A 21,276-nucleotide genomic window follows, 5' to 3' on the forward strand; every position below is an offset into this window, starting at 1 on the left:
CCAATACCTCAGAAAATAATTGTAGATCCTTGAAAGTCTTGTTCATCCTTGGGAGCAATTTCAAAGTGCCTGAAGGTACCATGTTCATCTGTACAAACAATAGTACGCAAGTATAAACACCATGGGACCACGTAGCTGTCATACCGCTCAGGAAGGAGACACGTTCTGTCTCCTAGAGATGAACGTACTTTTGTGTGAAAAGTGCAAATCAATCCCAGCAAAGGAACATGTGATTATGCTGGAGGAAACAGATACAAAAGTATCTATATCCACAGTAAAACAAGTCCTATATAGACATAACCTGAAAGGCCACTCAGCAAGGAAGAAGCCAGTGCTCCAAAACCATCATAAAAAAGCCAGACTACGGTTTGCCACGGCACAGGGGGACATAGATCATACTAACGAATGTCCTCTGGTCTGATGAAACAAAAATAGAACTGTTTGGCCATAATGCCCATTGTTAGGTTTTGAGGAAAAAGGGGAGGCCTGCAAGCTGAAGAACACCATCCCAACCGTGAAGCACGTGGGTGGCAGCATCATGTTGTGGGGGTGCTTTGCTACAGGAGAGACTGGTGCACTTCACAAAACAGATGTCGTCATAAGGATGGTAAATTATGTGAATATATTGAAGCAACATCTCAAGACATCAGTCAGGAAATTAAAGCTTGGTCGTGAATGGGTCTTCCAAATGGACTATAACCCCAAGCATACTTACAAAGTTGTGGCAAAATGGCTTAAGAACAACAAAGGCAAGGTATTGGATTGGCCATCACGAAGCCGTAACGTCAATCCTGTAGAAAATATGTGGGTAGATCTGTTAAAGCGTATGTGAGCAAGGAGTTCTACAAACCTGATTCAGTTACATCAACTCTGTCAGGAGCTTATTGTGGGAAGCTTGTGGAAGGCTACCCAAGTCAAGCAATTTAAAGGCAATGCTAGCAAATACTAATTGAGTGTAAACTTCTGACCCACTGGGAATGTGATGAAATAAATATTTCTTAATAAAAAGTGGTGATCCTAAAACAAGGATTGTTTACTAGGATTAAATGTAAAGATTTGTGAAAAACTGAGTTTAAATATATTTGGCTTGGGTGTAAACTTCCGACCTCACCTGTAGCTGTACCATGATATTTGCATTGTTACTAAGTAAACCTCCAATTGTTCTCCACCATTCCACCCGCTAAAACCTACACCTATCCCAAGTTGGGTTGTCGTCCCAGTGACCGGCAGACCACCCCGGTCCCCCCCGGATCCCAGGGACCCCAAGAGACCTGGAACCTATCCTTCAAAAATAGCACACAGTGCCACCCACATAACAGAAGCACATTAACTGCCAAAATCATTTCCAACAGCCTCACCTCAATTGTATTATATACAGTTACTTAAAACATATACTCCACCGGTCAAACATTTTATAACAACTACTCAGTCAAGGGTTTTTCTTTATTTGTACTATTTTCTACATTGTTGAATAATTGTGAGGACATCAAAACTATGAAATAACACATAAGGAATCATGAAATAACCCAAAAAGTGTGAAACAAATCAACATATATTTTATATTCTTCAAATTGCCACCCTTTGCCTTGATGACAGCTTTCCACACTCTTGGCATTCTCTCAAACAGCTTCATGAGGTAGTCACCTGGAATGCATTTCAATTAACAGGTGTGCCTTCCTAAAAGTTTATTTGTGGAGTTTATTTCCTTCTTTATGCATTTGAGCCAATCAGTTGTGTTGTGAAATGGTGTTGTGAAATGGTAGGTGTGTATACAGAAGATAGCCCTATTTGGTAAAAGACCAAGTCTATTTTATGGCAAGAACAGCGCAAATAAGCAAAGAGAAACAACAGTCCATCATTACTTTAAGTCGTGAAGGTCAGTCAATACGGAAAATTTCAAGAACTTTGGAAGTTTCTTCAAGTGCAGTCACAAAAACCATCAAGCGCTATGATGAAACTGGCTCTCATGAGGAACGCCACAGGAATGTAAGACCCAGAGTTACCTCTGCTGCAGAAGATAAGTTCATTAGAATTACCAGCCTCAGAAATTGCAGGCTAAATAAATGCTTCACAGAGTTCAATTAACAGACATCTCACATCAACCATTCAGAGGACAAAGTGTGAATCAGGCCTTCATGGTCGAATTGTGCAAAGAAACCACTACTAAAGGACACCAATAATAAGAAGAGACTTGCTTAAGCCAAGAAACACGAGCAATGGACATTAGACCCGGTGGAAATATGTCCTTTTGGTCTGGAGTCCAAATTTGAGACTTTTGGTTCCAACAACTGTGTATTTGTGAGATGCGGTGTGGGTGAACGGATGATCTCTACATGTGTTTTTCCCACCATAAAGCATGGAGGAGGAGGTGTTATGGTGTGGGGGTGCTTTGCTGTTGACACTGTCTATGATTTATTTGGAATTTACACTTAACCTTCATGGCTACCACAGCATTCTGCAGCGATATGCCATCAAATCTGGTTTGGACTTAGTCCCACTATCATTTGTTTGTCAACAGGACAATGACCCAACACACCTCCAGGTTGTGTAAGGGCTATTTTACCAAAAAGGATAGTTTATTTTTATTTTATTGAATCTTTATCAAACTTGGCAATGGAGTGCTGTATCAGATGACCTGGCATCTACAATCCCCCGACCTCAACCAAATTGAGATGGATTGGGATGAGTCGGACAGCAGAGTAAAGGAAAATCAGCCAACAAGTGCTATCAGCCAACAAGCCAACAAGTGCTAAGCATATGTGGGAACTCCTTCAAGACTATTGGAAAAGCGTTCCAGGTGAAGCTGGTTGAAAGAATGCAAAGTGTGTGCAAATCTGTCATCAAGGCAAAGGGTGTCTACTTAGAAGAATCTCAAGTATAAAATATATTTTGATTTGTTTAACACTTGTTTTGGTTACTACATGATTCCATATGTGATATTTCATAGTTTTGATGTCTTCAATATTATTCTACAATTTAGAAAATAGTACAGATCAAGAAAAACCCTTGAATGAGTAGGTGCTCTTAACTTTGACTGCTAGTGTACATAAAAAAAAATCTTGCTATTCTTAATTCCCACAATTAATGAACACTATGCGTAATAATGTAGGCAGGTAATGCGAAGGATTTTTACCTACAACCAGGATTGTCATTACAAAAATGACATTTTTGGCAAGCAATTATTATTTTAGAAAACAATTATTGTGATTCATCCTATATTGTCCCTAACATCTTTACCCCATAGCAACAGGTGTGGGATACACACACACACACTCATACACACTCATACACACTCATACACACTCCCCACCCTTCCTCCACAAACAACCACAAGCTCAGATGTTCAACAGTTGTTCTAACCCCGAGCCTGTAGGAATTGATGTGCAAATGCCTATTCAGTTGTAGCTGTTTGAGAAGGCATGCAAAATTGAGCAAGAATGGGGAGAGTTGATTAACCAATGTCCTATCTGATGGAGCTCCGATACATCCCTTTCCCCTGAAACACACACACGCTGGTCCCCTGTTGTGACCATTTCCCCAAGCATCTCAGTGCAGTCAGACCTTTAATTATGTTGTGCCACCAGGGCCACAATAATTTGCCCCCTTGTCAGAGTGTGACCCCCTCCCCATGGGTTAGTGCAGCTAGTGTTGCCAGCACTGCCACTACCTGGGTTGGGGCACCCCACTGGAATCCCTACCGGCTAGGTTTAAGGTAGTCAAGGTTCTCATTAGCAGCTTTGAGAAATTCCTTGTATATTATGCTCACCCATCTGGGGGCTTTGGCTCTGTTAGAACCAACTCTGCCAGGCAGGCTCAAAATCTTGAGGGTGCGGTGCTGCTTTAGTGAGTCTCTGACCACATTTATCGTTCTGTCTTGGCTGCGTATAGAATACTTCATCTAACAATGAACTTAGCCTTATTATCCTTTTGGGAAACTGGTGGCAGGTGGCAGCTGATGAACCTCTTAGCAGAGAGGACAATCTGCTGCAGTTTGACCTTAGAGCGGGCCTACTCATTCCCTAACGAGGAGGTGAGGATGGACTTGATGATGTTTGTGTAGAACCAAATCACTATTGTTCACAAGAGTTCGAATTTCTTACCTGTTTGGGTTGGTAATTTCTTCAGAGTTTTGCTGGGATATCTGTCAGGATGCTCATTGCTTTGACGTTGTTGCTTTGTGCCCGTTGTCGTGCAGTTTGGAGAAATCACGTACATCACAAAGGCCACCTCATCTGTCAGACGAGAAGAATAGACAGCACTCATTTTTCAGCGTTTGAGTTTGCCAGAAACGAAGGGGGATACGAGATGAGATGAGGGGGTAGAGGAATATTAAAGGCTGTTGATTTGCCAACATCTGGGAACGTTTTCAGTGGGAATGAAAAGGAAGAAAAACGCTTGATAGCTGACTGTCCTCAAAAAGGAATTAATAGCTGCAGGGTCCCAGAGGGTGGAGGATTTAAAGCGCTAGGAAAGCTAATTTATTGTCACTATATATCAATGTTAGCCTTTTTCTACGTTTTCCCATTTCACTTACAGAGGACGTTCCCTCTGGAAAGATAGAAGTGGTTTTAGTAGCTTTCATCACTGTATTTTCATGTGTGTACTAGGGTGGATAGAATGTGTACCCAAGGATCTAGGATGGTGTTAAATAGCATGTGTGTGTTTGATAGTGTTTGTGTGAATTGGCCTACATGATGGTCTTGTTTGAAGTTGATTGAGATGAGAGGGGGGGGGGGATGTGTTTGCATCCCAAAAGGCACCCTATTCCCAAAGGGCTCTGGTCACAAGCAGTGCACTATATAGGGAATATGATGCCATTTGGGACAAATCGTGGAGTGTCTGGGCTGCCCAAGGGCCGGGATTGTCGTATGGTGCCAATCGTCTCATCGATCTGTTTGTGTTTTCACCAGCCAGAGCTGCACGCCAACCAGTCAGATGAAATATCTCTCTCTCTCTCTCTCTCTCTCTCTCTCTCTCTCTCTCTCTCTCTCTCTCTCTCTCTCTCTCTCTCTCTCTCTCTCTCTCTCTCTCGAGAGAGAGAGAGAGAGAGAGAGAGAGAGAGAGAGAGAGAGAGAGAGAGAGAAGAGAGAGAGAGAGAGAGAGAGAGAGAGAGAGAGAGAGAGAGAGAGAGAGAGAGAGAGAGAGAGAGAGAGAGAGAGAGAGAGAGAGAGAGAGAGAGAGAGAGAGAGAGAGAGAGAGAGAGAGAGAGAGAGAGAGAGAGAGAGAGAGAGAGAGAGAGAGAGAGAGAGAGAGAGAGAGAGAGAGAGAGAGAGAGAGAGAGAGAGAGAGAGAGAGAGAGAGAGAGAGAGAGAGAGAGAGAGAGAGAGAGAGAGAGAGAGAGAGAGAGAGAGAGAGAGAGAGAGAGAGAGAGAGAGAGAGAGAGAGAGAGAACTATGATCCACTCATAATTTCATACTGGACATGAATAGATCTATGAGCAGAGAGTTACTGTTATCCAAGCTATTCCATATACAGTAGCAGTGCTCTTTAAATCTATTTTTGTGGGAGCAAGTAAAGGCAGAATGCATGCGCGACAGCTGAACGCTGTTTTCTCATGATTTGATTCATGTTTGTCAAGATAGCCTTACTGAGAAAATTACCCTCTTAAATTAGGGTTTAGAATTGGTTTATACTCAAAGAATGATCGGCTATTTTAACTTAGAATAACAAATATACTCTATAGACACATTGTTTTCCTTGAAATTTAGGACTGTTTAGAATTAATTTGACTGCATGCACACACACAGGGACAAGCTGGGATATTTTCCTACTGAAATAGCCATTTATAATCCACTCAGTGAGCTAACAATCCGGTCTCATTGACTGATTAATGAACAATCAATGCTGCTATTCCGTTGATCCCCATTGGTGTATCTGGGTCCTAAATGGCGCCCTATTCCCTTTATAGTGTAGTACATCTGGTCGGGGCTTAATTTGATCACCCTCTTGCAAGAGAACTTTCCTGCAATGCAGGACATGTAAAACTCGTTGTGTATTTAATGTTTAAAAAGGCTTCTGATGTTTGTTATTTCCGCTTTGAAAAGTCACACTTCATTTTCTATTACAAAAAATGTATCAACCCCTACAAAAATTGCCATTTGGAATGCAGGTGTAAGTCTTTAAAGCCCACGGTAAGGCCCTGACTTAGTAACTAACGACAGGGGATATAGCTGTAGCCTACCATTGTGTTTGCCTCTGAGCTAAGATAAGCCTTTGTCTGCATCCCAAATTGGCTGCGACACTATCTATGCTCTATGTAGTACACTACTTTTGACCAGAGCCCTATGGGGCTCTATGAATATAGGGTGCCATTTGGGACATAATCGTTGACTATATTATCTCTGGGTGGTTGGCTGTTGATTGGTTAGTAAACTGGCTAGTTGTTAAGTAAATAATGTCTATGGGTGGCTCCCTTTACATGATAGGAGGCTCAGTATTCGGTACACAGAGCATGGATTTTTATCTCTAGTAGCTAGCTACCTCTGCATCAGTTTCACAACACAAGGATCTATGGTGCTTTTGCTGTCGTTGTGCTACAGTAAAGAGAGAGAGAGTATTAGCACAGTAGATAGTACAGTATACATATATAATACAGTATCAGCACTGCATATAGCGGTATTCAGGGTATACACAGTACAGTGTATAGTGGTAGTAGTCAGGGTCTACATGATACAGTTATATAACTGTAGTCAGTGTATGCATGATGCTGTTTAAACCAGCTCTACAGCCCTGGGGAAGAGCTAAGCGGCTCAGGTAAGGTTCTAATATGAGATTATACTAAAACTCTCAGGCCTGCCTCGGTTTGTCTGTTTTTCTTTTCCACTGCCTGGCAACAGAGACGTGCGTGTGCGTGTGCGTGTGCGTGTGCGTGTGCGTGTGTGTGTGTGTGTGTGTGTGTGTGTGTGGTATGGAGAGACCTGAAGGGAAATATACGTATTTGATGCGATTGTTTAAGAGGACGCCCTCTACTTTCACCATACATGTCCCTTGACAACATGTATAATCTTGATATCTCTGGCAGTGTTATTTCAAAGATAATCTAACTATGGTATGATCTTGAAATATCCCTGTGGGCAAAACTGTTTGAAATGGCACCTTTTCAGCTTCAGAACCTGGTTGAAATGACATGTTCCAACCAGTTCTGCCCACTATGATAGTTTTACACTGACGAGGGACTTGAAGGGTTAAGAGTTGTAGTATGTGTTACTGTTACTATGATTATAATGACAAAGTGACAATGTAGCTGGTGTTGATCTTGATAAGGTGACAAGAAACCGTTTCAGGGCAGGCAACTCTAAAAATGTGCTACAATATCCATTCTCTCTCTTGATAATATATCTTTACTCCTTTCCAAGAACCGCCAGCAACATTACACTCAAGTAATGTGACAGTTCTTGTCTTTGAGCAATGAGTTAGATCTCCTCTCGCTTCCCTCTGTTTCTAGATATCATCTGTTTGACTGACTTGCTGAGGAAAGTTTTGCCTCTCGGGGATGTTATTGAACACTAGAATAGATGATGTGTTAAGTAAACAAGTTTTGAAGGGGGTGTGTGTTTGAAGACTAAAGTTTGCGTGTGTGTTAAAAGCTGTGTGTGTTTGAGAACTGTCTGATAGCAGAGTGCGTCAGAAAGACATTGAGAGATCAAGCATTTGTAGAACATCAAGTGTATGTAGTCTTCTCACGCTGTAGTGCTGTGCTTGGAGTAAGAAGCTCAAGCCGTCTCTTTCAGAGTTTGTAAGCTTGCATGTGCGCACACGCACAGGTACACACACCTGATTCAGGGGGGTTGGGTTAAATGCGGGAGACATATTTTGGTTGAATGCATTCAGTTGTGCAACTGACTAGGTATCCCCTTCCTGTTCCCATTCACATACACTATTGTTGCGTTGCCTGCCGATGTGTGAATGATGTCATTCCCAGTCCTAAGTGAAGTGTGTGTTTGTGATACCCGCTGGTTAGCAGCAGAATGTATGCACTTTGTTAAAAATGGTGGTGTACACACGAGGAAACGACAACCCTTATTCACATTTTTAGCAGATATGATTAATGCTTAACGGTCAGCTAAATTTGAGTCAAAAACGGTGAGTTCATTTCTAATAGGATCAACTTTTTCCAAGCTGTCTGGTTCAGTTGTGGTTTCCTTCACATCTCCACAATCAGTAAATATGTCTGGCAGATAGTAGATAGAGTCACCCATCCTCTCCTTTCAACTGTTCCTTTAATCACAGAGATAGTAGTTCTACTATCTCTACTTCTCATCAGTGCTGTCTGAACTCGCCTTTCATCATCAGACAAAGGGATTGCAATGCTGTTGATAATTAGGATGCTTTGCGCTATAATTCCATCATAGAACAGGTGGATGCCATTGCGTGTAGAAGACAAACATTGTATCATCCGTTGGATCTGGTTAGATATTACTAGGATATTTAATATTTCAGTTTCAAGATATACAAAAAATGGCAATCTTGATTGCTTGTAAGCCATGACTGACATCAAGGAAAGGATACTAAACCTGGATGTATTTCACAGAGTTCACAACATTAAGGCTGGGATTCAATCCGGATATGCTTTGTCAGCTATGCACCTGTCACAGGCAATGTTCCCACGTTCGTGGAGACCTCATTCACAGTGAATGTTACATATCTTGGAAATTACCTTTAAATGTCAAACCTGCTATAACGCGGATCTACCGCTGATCGGATTTAATCCTGACCTGAGAGACCTTGAGAAGAAAGATGAGTATTTATTTTATTTGGAGATTTTAGACTCCAGCTTGCCTTGTTTTACTTCTCTGCACAACACACAACCCAGCTCACTGTCATGACTGAAAGCATTTTGAACAGTCAGCAGGCTACAATTCTGAGTAGACATGAATAGACATAATACCATAAAGGGATTTGAATTGGTCTGATTTAACAAAACATAAAGATATTTGTTTGGACAGCACAGTTGATAACATTTATCATGCTCTTGGATGCATAGACAACACAGAAAGACCCTTCTCTCAATTGATTGATGTCACTTCATCAGTATTTCTTCGTGTCATGATATCTGTATCGACATTGAGTGTACAAAACAGTAGGAACACCTGGTCTTTCCATGACAGACTGACCAGGTGAATCCAGGTGAAAGCGATAATCCCTTATTGATGTCACGTGTTATATCTACTTCATTCAGTGTAGATCAGTAGGGGCTTCTGAGGGCAGGAATGGATAAAATGGAATGGCATCAAATACCTGGCAACCATGTGTTTGATGTATTGGATACCATTCTACTGATTCCGCTCCAAATAGTCTGGGTAGCCATTTGACTAGATGTTCAGGAGTCCTATGGCTTGGGGGTAGAATCTGTTTAGAAACCTCTTGGACCTAGACTTGGAGCTCCGGTACCGCTTGCTGTGTGGTAGCAGAGAGAACCGTCTATGACACGGGTGGCTGGAGTCTGAGTGCCTTCCTCTGACACCGCCTGGTATAGAGGTCCTGAATGGCAGGAAGCTTGGCCCCAGTGATGTACTGGGCCGTTTGCACTTCCTTCTGTAGTGCCTTGTGGTCGGAGGCCGAGCAGTTGCCATACCAGGCAACCAGTCAGGATGCTCTCAATGGTGCAGCTGTAGAACCTTTTGAGGATCTGAGGACCCATGCCAAATATTTTCAGTCTCCTGAGGGGGAATAGGTTTTGTCATGCCCTCTTCACTACTGTCTTGGTGTGCTTGGACCATGTTAGTTTGTTGTTGATGTGGATACCAAGGAACTTGAAGTTCTCAACCTGCTCCACTGCAGCCCTTCGATGAGAATGGGGGTATGCTCGGTCCTCCTTTTCCTGTAGACCACAATCATCTCCATTATCTTAATCACATTGAGGGAGAAGATGTTCTCTTGGCACCACACGGCCAGGTCTCTGACCTCCTCCCTATAGGCTGTCTTGTTATTGTCGGTGATCAGGCCTACCACTGTTGTGTCATCGGCAAATTGAATGATGGTGTTGAAGTCATGCCTGACCGTGAGGTCATGAGTGAACAGGGAGTACAGGAGGGGACTGAGCATGCACCCCTGAGGGGCCCCTGTGTTGAGGATCAGCGTGGCGAATGTGGTGTTACCTACCCTTACCACCTGAGGTCGGCTCATCAGGAAGTCCAGGATCCAGTTGCAGTGGGAGGTGTTCAGTCCTAGGCACCTTCGCTTATTGATGAGCTTTTAGGGCACTATGGTGTTGAAGGCTGAGCTGTAGTCAATGAATACCATTCTCATATAGGTTTTCCTTTTGTCCAGATGGGAAAGGGCAGTGTGGAGTGCAATGGAGATTGCATCATCTGTGGGTCTGTTGGAGCGGCATGCAAATTGAAGTGGTTCTAGGGTTTCTGGGATGATGGTGTTGATGTTAGCCATGACCAGCCCAGGCACTTCATGGCTACAGATGTGAGTGCTACTGGTCGGTAGTCATTTAGGCAGGTTACCTTATTGTTCTTGGGCACAGGGACTATGGTGGTCTGCTTAAAACATGTTAGTATTACAGACTCGGACAGGGAGAGGTTGAAAATGTCAGTGAAGACACTTGCCAGTTCGTCAGCGCATGCTCGCAGTACAGGTCCTGGTAATCCGTCTTTCCCTACGTCCTTTTGAATGTTGACCTGTTTAAAGGTCTTACCCACATCGGCTGCAGAGCGCGTGATCACAGTCTTCAAGAACAGCTGGTGCTCTCATGCATGTTTCAGTGTTATTTGCCTTGAAGCGAGCATAGAAGTAGTTTTGCTCATCTGTTAGGCCCATGTCACTGGGCTGCTCTCGGCTGTGCTTCCCTTTGTTGTCTGTAATGGTTTGCAAGCCCTGCCACATCCGACGAGCACCAGAGCCAGTATAGTAAGATTCGATCTTAGCCCTGTGTTGACGCTTTGCCCCCTTTGATGGTTCATCAGAGGAATTAGCATGATTTCTTATAAGTCCCGCTCCTTGAAAGTGGTAGCTCTAGCCTTTAGCTCAGTGTGGATGCTGCCTGTAATCCATGGCGTGGGGACAACGTCATCAATGCACTTATTGATGAAGCCAATAACTGATGTGGTGTACTCCTCAATGCCATCGGAGGAATCCCAAAACATATTCCAGTCTGTGCTAGCAAAACACTCCTGTACCTTAGCATCTGCTTCCTCTGACCACTTAATTGATCTAGTCACTGGTGCTTGCTGCTTTGATTTTTGCTTGTAAGCAGATAGGTGGTCCAGAGTTCTTTTTCCTCTGTTTGTACATTTAACCTGCTGATATAAATATGTTAAAATGGATTTAAGTTTCCCTGCATTAAAGTCCCCAGCTACTAGGAGTGCCTCCTCTGGGTGAGCGTTTTCTTGTTTGCTTATGGCGGAATACAGCTCATTTAATGCTGTCTTAGTGTCAGTCTCTAACTGTGGTGGTATGTAAATAGCTACAAAGAATACAGATGAAAGCTCCCTCGGTAGGTAGTGTGGTCTACAGTTTATCATGAGATACTCTACCTCAGGCGAGCAATAGTTCGAGACTTCCTTAGATATCGTGCACCAGCTGTTGTTTACAAAAATACAGAGACCACTGCCCCTTGTCTTACCAGACGCCACTGTTCTATCCTGCCGGTACATCGTACAACCAGCCAGTTGTATGTTAATGTTGTTGTTGTTCAGCCACGACTGATGAAGGGGAAGAGAAAGGTTACAACCTTAGAGCCGATGTCCGCACCCACGCTGAAATCAAATTAGCATAATAAATCCCCATGAAATCCGTCAGGTTAAAGAAGGATTTTTAAGCCTTGAGACAATTGAGACATGGATTGTGTATGTGTGCCATTCAGAGGGTGAATGGGCAAGTAAAAATATGTATGTGCCTTTCAACAGGGTATGATAGTAGGTACCTGGTGCGCCAGTTTAACTGCAATGCTGCTGGGTTTTTCACACTCAACAGTTTCCCGTGTGTATCAAGAATGGTCCACCACCCAAGGAACATCCAGCCCACTTGACACAACTGTGGGAAGCATCGGAGTCAACATGGGCCAGCCTTCCTGTCGAATACTTTTAACAGCACATGCCCTGACACATTTAGGCTGTTCTGAGGGCAGAAGGGGGTGCAACTCAATATTAGCAAGGTGTTCCTAATGTTATGTGCACTGTGTATATCCCAAATCAAATTAAATTGTATTTGTCACATGCACCCGAATACAACAGGTGTAGTCCTTACAGTGAAATGCTTACTTACAAGTCCTAACCAGCAATGCAGTTTAAAAACTAAGAGGCTGCCAAATAAAGGAACACTTGATTAAATGAGGGCTACAAAGTATATTGAAAGCTGATGCTTCTTCACTGGTGTGGTTCATGAGTTAATTAAGCAATTAACATCCCATCATACTTAGGGTCATGTATAAAAATGCCCAGTTGCCCATTATTTTGGCTACCATGGCTAGCAGAAGAGATCCCAGAGACTTTGAAAGAGTGGTCTCAAAGGAGCGTAGGGGGGGGGGTGTTAATTGCCAAGAGTGTGCAAAGCTGTCATCAAGGCAAAGGGTGTCTACTTTGAAGAATCTCAAATAGAAAATATATTTTGATTTGTTAAACACTTTTTTGGTTACTTACATGATTCCATATGTGTTATTCCATTTTATGCACTTATCATTGCCCAAATCAACCATTTTCAACCTGTATACAGGTACAAGTGTAAAGGGCTACAACACTTTATGTTTGTGTTTCCTTTATTTTGGCAGTTACCTGTATCTCTGATAATGCAGCCAGCTGCTAGATAGACATTGATTAAGACAGAACAATGTGAGGTGTCTGTGTTTCAGGATCAGGGAAATTCAATCAGTAAGTCTGGTCCTAGTGTTGTATCTATTCTCTCCAGTTTTCCACTAGGGTTTGTTGATAAGAAAGGAAAGGTAGCCAAGGACATCGTCAAATATTGGCTTTGGAGAATGAGATGCAAGCTCCTCAAGAGATGTATGATCGCCTCCCTCTCCAGGTCATACACACACATGGACACACATACTCACACACCTCCCCCTCAGCTGTGTTACTGATGTATCCGAGAGGTAGTGGATTGTGTGTTTGTTGGTCACGCTCATGTGGGTGTGTGGGACAGAGTTTATAGTACTGCTGCCTGGCAGGCACGTCTGTGGATGGGGACTGTGGGCGTGTGTGCGTGTGCGTGTGTGTGTGTATGCACGTTTGCTGATGGGGGACTAGGTCCTTAAGATGGAAATTGCCATAATGTGTCCTGCAGCAGTCTGCTGCACAGGCCTCTGGACTCACACACACACACACACACACACACACACACACACACACACACACACACACACACACACACACACACTTTTCATCATCGAGGTACACCTTTCTCAAGGGCAAATGTGGTCTTCTCTGTTCGCTTGTGTGCTTCACTTGCGAAATATAATACATTTTTTGTCTTATTGAGATTAATTGTTGAGTTGCGGATTAACTAGGAGTGAGTGTGGAGCGTAAAAGTACTTGGCAACTTAGTCAAGGGTTTGTCCTAGACCTAGCCTGTAATGTAATGTAATGTAATGTCAATTAACCCCTAGTGTCAATTTACAGAGTAACTGTTTCTGACTGTGCCAGAGTTTTTAGTCTTAGTACTGGTAAGTGGCCCACCCCGTGTAAGTGGTGTAATATCAATGCCTTTTCATGCATACATGTACATAGTAATGACTTTTTGTGAAAGTGTATGTTATTTTGTTGGATGGCCAGCCTTTCTTTCAGAAAAGGGAACTATTTAGTTTTGATGCATGTCTAATGTCTATGCGCATCCCAAATGACACCCTATTTCCTATTTAGTGCACTACTTTTGACTGGAGCATATAAGGAAATAGGGTGCCATTTGGGATTTTATTTATTTAACAAGTATTTTTGCCTGTAGTCTCCACAGTGAGGGAGTTGGGAGGCAACATAGTCTCCACAGTGAGGGAGTTGGTTTAGAACAAATTCTTATTTACAATGACAGGTGTTAACCTGTGTTTCTGTGCCCTTTCCCTCCTCTCCTCCTTTGTCTTCCAAATCCCCTGCTACTTGTTACCCCCCCTCTCTGACTTGCTCCAACCAGTTTATCATTTTTGGGAGTGTGTGTGTGTCCTTTCCTTGGTTATTTTTAGCCGCTGTCTTTAAGGAGGAGTGAGCTTTTTCCTTCGGCTGATTGTGTGTGCTGTGGAGCGAGGCAGGGGAGACTGGAGGGACAGAGTGTTTGTGTGTGTGCATGTGTGTGTGTTCCAGTTATGCTCAGCGAAAGGAGTGTGTCTGTCCTTTTGGATGGTCCCAGGGGGCCAAAGGGGCTCTGGACAGGGATAGGGGTTCCAGTAGGGAACTCACCATCATTAATTAATCCTATTCCCTTCCTACAGTCATATGATATGACGGACCAAACCTTGTATTAAGACTTTTTTGCAGAGGATGTTCAGAAATTAGATTTGCCGTACCTCCTATAGTTATGCTCAGTGACAGTGAGGTGTGTTTTCTCTCCCACACTAGGTGAAATATGAAAATGGGTCACAAAACTATAATGTGAAAGAGCGAGAGAGAGAGGAGTAACCTAAAGAAAGGTAGACAGACTAACAGTCGTGAAATGTATTTAGAGAGAGTAAATAACAGAGGATGAAGGGGAAGAGAGTAAATTATGAAGGAGGGAAGGAGAGGAGCATGAAATAATGAGTGTATGGGAATATTGAGCCACAAAGCATTTTCGTCAGATCAAAGCTAATCCTTATCTTATGAAGGGTTTTTACTAATACCCCTGGTTGTCTTACCCATCAGGCAGGTCTCTCTCTCGCTCTCTTTTTCTCTCTTCATCTGCCTCCCTTACTTTCTCTCTTTCTCTCTCCCTCTGTATCTTCCCCCCCCCTCTCTCTCTCTCTCCCTCATCCCCGTTACTAAAATTACTGCCTTTTCTGCATTTTACTTGACTTTGAAATGGTGGTATAGAATGCAGAAGGGTTTAGAGAAACTAGGTCAAGCAGAGAGTGAGGAGTGAAGGGGGTATCACATCAGAACCAAAACAGAAAGATACATTTTGCCTGGGTAGGGATAGAGGGAGAGGAAAAGAGGAGAAGGGAGGAAGTGGGTGAGGTTCGGTGTGTGTGGTGGAGACGCTAACCGCTGCAAATGTGTTGCATTTACAGTGGATTTAGAAACCTAACACAAGAAATAGATGTTTCAGTCCCAAAAGGTGGAGGGACAGTGACATGGTACCCTGTTCCCTAAGTAGTGCAGTACTTTTGGCCCAGACTCATAGATAATAGGGAGCCATTTGGGACACAACCGCTATGTCACATGGATGTCTTCTCTATGGCTGTAATTCCATTACAACGTGTGAGCAAACAGCTGTTAGAGCTGAGGAGTTTAATTAACAAGGTATAATTTGACTATACAGTTGACATTAATAGTATCTATGGTCACCTTGAAATGAAAAGGTTTCACGGTTGTTCCATGTCACTGTCCCTCTGTCAGTCAGTTACTAAGACATGTGCCTACTACCGTACTCTATGCACAATGACTACTTAGAAAAAGGAGTAAATAGTAAATAAACAAAAAAATCTGGATAAAGTGTGCAACGTTTTGCAACATAATTACGGTAACATCTTGTTAAAGTAGTCCTTGTGCATAGAGCTGTGTGGTTTGTTAAGCTTAGACATCAGTGTTTTTTTGTTTGGTTTACATTTGAAGTGAAACATTTTGAGTCTGGGCGTGATTCTGTTCCCATGGAATTGCCCTAACTAACATGGCTGATATGATTATGTAAGAAGAAGAGTGGGAGAACAAACTTTCACAGAGCCTGTGGCTAACTAATGCGTATGTTGATTTTGATGTATTCTGTGTAGTGTGATGACCAAATTAATTTCCGGCTGTGGCTGAAGATAAAAAGTAATTAGCAATATTATGAAAAATGCTTAAATCCCACCCACTATCAGATCTCCTCTGCAGGCCTTAGTGCCCTGAGTTACCCTATTGTGTCTGATGTGGATATGTCATGGATGATAATAATGTCACTTTCCATCACGTGTGGTTGTGGCATGACAACCTCCCTCCCTTCTCTTTGCTCTGTATGATGTGGCATGTATGAGCTTCCTCACACGTTTCTGTAATGTTAGTTATTTCTCTGTCGTGTGTCTGATAGAGCTGAGAGCTAAGTGTGTGTGTGTGTGTGTGTTTCCTTTTGATGTTAAAGCCAGGCAGAGAGGCAGAGCGTTGATAGGGGCAGGGCAGCTAGCTGATTTATCTGTGTGAAAATGAATGCGAGAGATCCAGGCTGATGAGCCAGCCCCAGGGGGATTGAGGGGGTCACAGGCTACACCCTAATCCCCATAGGGCTCTGGTCAAAAGAAGTGCACTGTATAGGGAATGGGGTGCCATTCGGGACACACAGAGCCTATATGCCTGGCTGCCCGCTACACTGCCCATGCCATGCCCGTACTCCTATTTCTGATCCACAATCAGTGTTGAAGCCCACTTCTATTCACACACACACAACCTCTCTCTCTCTCTCTCTGCTCCGTGAATCTCTCTCTCTCTCTCTCTCTGCTCCGGGAATCTCTCTCTCTCTCTCTCTCGCTCTCTCTCTGCTCCGGGAATCTCTCTCTCTGCTCCGTGAATCTCTCTCTCTGCTCCGTGAATCTCTCTCTCTGCTCCGTGAATCTCTTCAGCCCGTTAACACTGCGGTCTTCTCTCTTGTTTCACAGATGAACCACCGTGTGACCTCAATCATCCTGTGACATCGCACCGACACTGAGACGGTCAGGTGGGTGGAAGGACTCCGAGCAGGGGCTTTGAACTCAAACAGCACAGCTTTGCTCTGAGGAGGAATCAAGTGCCTTGTAGATTATCTGGATTTCATTTAGCTTCCTGCTACTACAGTCAAATAATAAGAAACATTCTTCTTTGTTATCCTGGTTTGTGTTGCAGTACACAAAAACAGCCAGTTACATCAAAGGGTTATAAACACCGTTTCACTTGTTTATGCAAGAGGATAATAATTGAGCACGTTCTCTCCCTTCTCCTGAAACTATAAGCACCTAGCCTTGTGAAACCAGCCTATTCTCGTGATTGCTCGTGATTGCTACTATAAAGGACCCATAATAACAATCCATAACAAAATGGAGACTCGGTCTCTCTCACAGGACTCCATCTTGGAGTGTCAGATCTGTTTTAACTACTACAGCCCGCGAAGGAGGCCCAAGCTGCTGGACTGCAGACACACGTGCTGCTCTGTGTGCCTGACCCAGATGCGGTCCAGCCAGAAAGAGATCCGCTGCCCCTGGTGCCGTGGCGTCACCAAACTCCCCGCTGGCCTCTCCGTCTCCCAGCTCCCCGATGACCCTGACATCATTACCGTCATCGCCATCCCGCACGCCTCCGAGCACACGCCCGTCTTCATCCGCCTGCCTAGCAATGGCTGCTACATGCTGCCCCTGCCCGCCGCTAAGGAGAGGGCGCTGTTGCCTGGCGAACTGGGCTGCCGGTTCCTGCCAGGTGGCAGCGGGCAGCAGAAGGTGGAAGTGGCGGTGGTGGCCATGCCTGAGCTGCAGCCCCTGGGGATGAGTCTCGACGTCCTGGAGGAGGCAGAGAGGAGGGGAGCCGGGGGAGGAGGTGGTGGAGGGGGGAAGGGCTCCACTTGGTCCGGGGTGTGTACAGTGATCCTGGTAGCCTGTGTCCTGCTCTTTCTCCTGGGTATCGTGCTCCACAACATGTCCTGCATCTCCAAACGTTTTACTGTCATCTCCTGTGGCTGAGGGGAGGGGCCAGACATCATGTCAATCACCATGTTCCCTCCCACTACCCCCTGCTGTAGCTCCGCCACCCTCCTCAGCCTGGATTATGATGAGGATAAAGGATTTTATACCTATCATAGATGGTCAAGAAAACAACAAACAGACCGAGACAGGGAGTGAGGGGGTTGCTACAAATAGACTGGGGACTGAAACTCATTTTCTCCTATTATTGATTTGGAGATATTCTGAAGACACAAAACACACACCCCTTTCCATCAACTTGATGTACCCCTCTACTTCCCAAACCCCATTACACTGCCCCCCCCCCCATCAGAAGGAGGGCCTCAGCCTCATGGAATTCTCGTGGAAATATGAGGTATCCTTGTGGACCTATGGACCCGAGGACCTAATTTGGGGACCCCTGGGGACTGGTGGTGTCAGTACTGAGCATATACAGTGTCTCCAGCTGGAACTGCAATATACAGTGTTTGGACCTCTTGGTAGACCTGGGATCAAATACAGAAATGTGGATCTTTTCAAATACTTTGAGTGTTTGGTTAAGTCTGCCTGGCATGCCAGATGGGTGGGGTATGACGTTTTGGGACTTTTCTATTGGTTTATTAAGTAAGGCAATTTTAAACAGATAGGTATTTCAATTGATTTTCCAAGTATTTGAAACCCAGGTCTGCTTTCTTTATTTCTGTCCTCAGTACTGAGGCGAAACAGACAGTGAATCCAGTAATTACTGTATGTGGAATCCACTAAACCACCTCTAGCCAAGGGTTGTTCCTAGAGGGACTGATCAATCAATACTGGTGGTGGTTGTTTGCTGTGGTTCTGTCCCAAATGGCACCCTATTTATTATATAGTGCACTATGTAGGAATAGGGTGACATTTTGGGGAAGCGCTTGCTGTGTTTCAAATTTTGTTAGAATCTCTCTAATGGTCTTAAAACAGAATGCTTACTTACTGTTGCTCCAATATATAATGCAGTACTGTATGTATGTGGTGGTATTTTGATCAATGATGTTTTAAAAACAAAAACAGGGAAATATGTGATCTCTGTGTTGTATTATATACTTATAAACCAGCCTATATTTGATAGAAAGCACATACTACATGTCTTCAGTAGCCAGCCAGCCTAAAGTAATAATGATTGATGTAGTGTTGCAATGATTTGTCTATCCCCAATGCCCTTCACTGAGAACAGATGGTCATTGCTTTTAATATTGAGGTCTCTGGTCAGTATTAACATGAAGGAAGATCAGTGCGAGAGAGAGAGCACGTGGCGTGGGCATCCGTGATAACCAGGGCTCAAGTCATAGGCAAGTCAAGTCGCATTCTCTCTCTCTCACACTGATCTCCCTTCATGCTAATACTGTCTTTGATCTTCATGTGGGGCTGTGGGGTCAGAGTAAGGTGCTGGGAGGGGTTAAGAGTGGGCGGGCTTGAGGGTCCAAGTCTTAATGCTAATCGCATTGATTTATGAAGAGATATAAATATTTTCTTCTTCTTCATGTTTGTGTCCCAAATGGCACATTATTACCTGTCTAGTGCACTGCTTTTGACCAGGGCCCATAGTGACCTGGTCAAACAGTGCACAATATAGAGAGTAGGGTGCAATGTGGGACACAATATCTTTGTTGTTGTTGACAAAATTATTATGATCCGGTATCTACTGTATTAAAGCAATTGAGTGTAATCACAAACAAACAGTGTGAACTGTTTTGTATAGCAGCCATGTACAGACATGTACAGAATGATTGTATTTTTCCTTGTTGTCCTTCTTTCTATTTGTGTTTACATGTTTACTTCAGTCTGTCTGTAATAGTAGCCTGGTCTAGAATCAGTTCTTATTGCAGCAAGTTAGAAACCTTGGTGGACAGTGTGAAGATTCGTTCGGACTGGTCTAGAATCAGTGCTCAAGACAGTGGGTTTGTTAGGCTCTTTGTTAAGGATGCATAATTCTGTACATTTTTCCAATATTCCCCAAAATTTCCAGGAATCCTGGTTGGAACCAATCACAGCCAGAGAGGAGGAGGTTGGAGAAATGAGAGATTCCAGGTTTTGTGGGGATTGGCTGATCAGCGCTTACCTATAGATAATTGTGGCTGCTATCAATCTGGTGCTGGAACCACCAACGGCCAAGATGGAACCTCTGCCCAAGCATTCTGTATGCATCCCAATAGTACATGATATAGAAAATAGTGTGCCATTGGTCACAGGCTGTCTCTATCCCCACTACCATGTAAAAAATCGAACAGACCTGCTGGGCTGCCACTGTGATTGACCCCAATGTAACTCAATATTGGACTCCTTAAAAAGGCAGTCAGTGAGTGAGAAATCTCAGTTTGATAGCCACAATTATCCTTAGGTAAGAGCTTAACAACCAATCCCCAGGACAACTGGAGTGTCTCATTTCTACAACCTTTTCCTCTCTGGCTGTGAATGGTTTCCAACCAGGATTTCTTGAAAACCAGGGAATGATCTAAAAGTATTTATGCCACGCTGTGTATTGTTATCTTAGACAAATACTGAAGATTTAATTTTAAAAAATGATGTAAATTTATGGTGCCAATAAACCAGACGAGTCTAGTTACATTATCTGTAGTAGGGATGTTAATAGGGATGCAACCCAAAATGTCACCCTATTCCCAATAATGTTATAGTGCACTACTTTTGACCAGAGTCCTATGGGTCCTGGTAAAAAGTAGTGCACTATTTAAAGGGTTTTATTAGGTCAGTGGTAGGTGGTGAGGTGGTGAGGGGAGGAATTTATTAGAACGGTATGTGTATGATGCCGTTCAATTTATTCCATTCCAGTCATTACAATGAGCCCATCCTCCGGTTTAACGTGGCACCAGCCACCACTGCTTTAGGTCAGTGTAATTGTATTTATTAATACATACAGCCAGTAAAATGATTTGAACCGATGGACTCAATGTGTTTGAAACCCCTGTTGTACTGCCAATAGATCCATTGTTAAAAGATGCATGATGTGATTTTGCTTGGATGGAGTCAGTAGAGGATATGGTTTTATATGCAAATGAAGGTACAGAGGAATGTCAAATAGTATAGTTTAAAAGGTGTCTGTGCATAATGAAGCTATGAAACATTAGAATGGGGATTTGGGGATTTTTGCACTATGTCCCTGGGTAGATCTATCGTGTTTCCCAAATTGACCCCTATTTCGTGCACTACTTTTGACCAGGCCCCATAGGAATAGCGGTGCTATTAAGTACAGCACCAAGATGTTTCTTTCCATGCTACAGTAAAGCCTGTTTTTAAAACTGGAATCATTTTCAGAGGACACTGTTTACTTTCAACAACAGTCCATGTACAAAGCCAAGGACTACATCCTGTAGCCTTAACCTTTTACTGCAGTGGGCTAAATCAGGGTCACACCGAGTGTTTCTTCGTAGTCTTAAACAAATCTACTTTGAAACAAAAGTATACACCTCACACACATGGTTCTGGGCTTAAACAATAAGACATCGGTACCATGTCAGATATAGAGTTGAAATGTATTACATGTTGAGTTTGCATCACAT

At 43.5% G+C, this 21,276-nt stretch overlaps 1 protein-coding gene across 5 annotated transcripts in view; it reads left to right on the plus strand.

The window, feature by feature from the left end:
* The window catches only part of LOC135522615 (E3 ubiquitin-protein ligase RNF152-like), a 48,829-nt gene extending 29,679 nt beyond the window's left edge, over positions 1 to 19,150 (plus strand). For 4 of the 5 annotated variants that reach the window (XM_064949048.1, XM_064949050.1, XM_064949049.1 and 1 more), the window contains exon 2: positions 16,697 to 19,150. In XM_064949048.1, the coding sequence (XP_064805120.1) occupies positions 17,111 to 17,746 (636 nt within the window). In that variant the 5' untranslated portion in view covers positions 16,697 to 17,110 and the 3' untranslated portion in view covers positions 17,747 to 19,150. Of the gene's footprint in view, positions 1 to 6,542; positions 6,754 to 16,696 lie in introns of those variants that run through there. The other variant, XM_064949051.1, reaches the window with a different exon arrangement.
* The last annotated feature ends 2,126 nt before the right edge of the window (positions 19,151 to 21,276 follow it).

Source organism: Oncorhynchus masou, chromosome 30 (genome assembly GCF_036934945.1).
Source record: "Oncorhynchus masou masou isolate Uvic2021 chromosome 30, UVic_Omas_1.1, whole genome shotgun sequence".
In the NCBI taxonomy this organism is placed as follows: domain Eukaryota; kingdom Metazoa; phylum Chordata; class Actinopteri; order Salmoniformes; family Salmonidae; genus Oncorhynchus; species Oncorhynchus masou.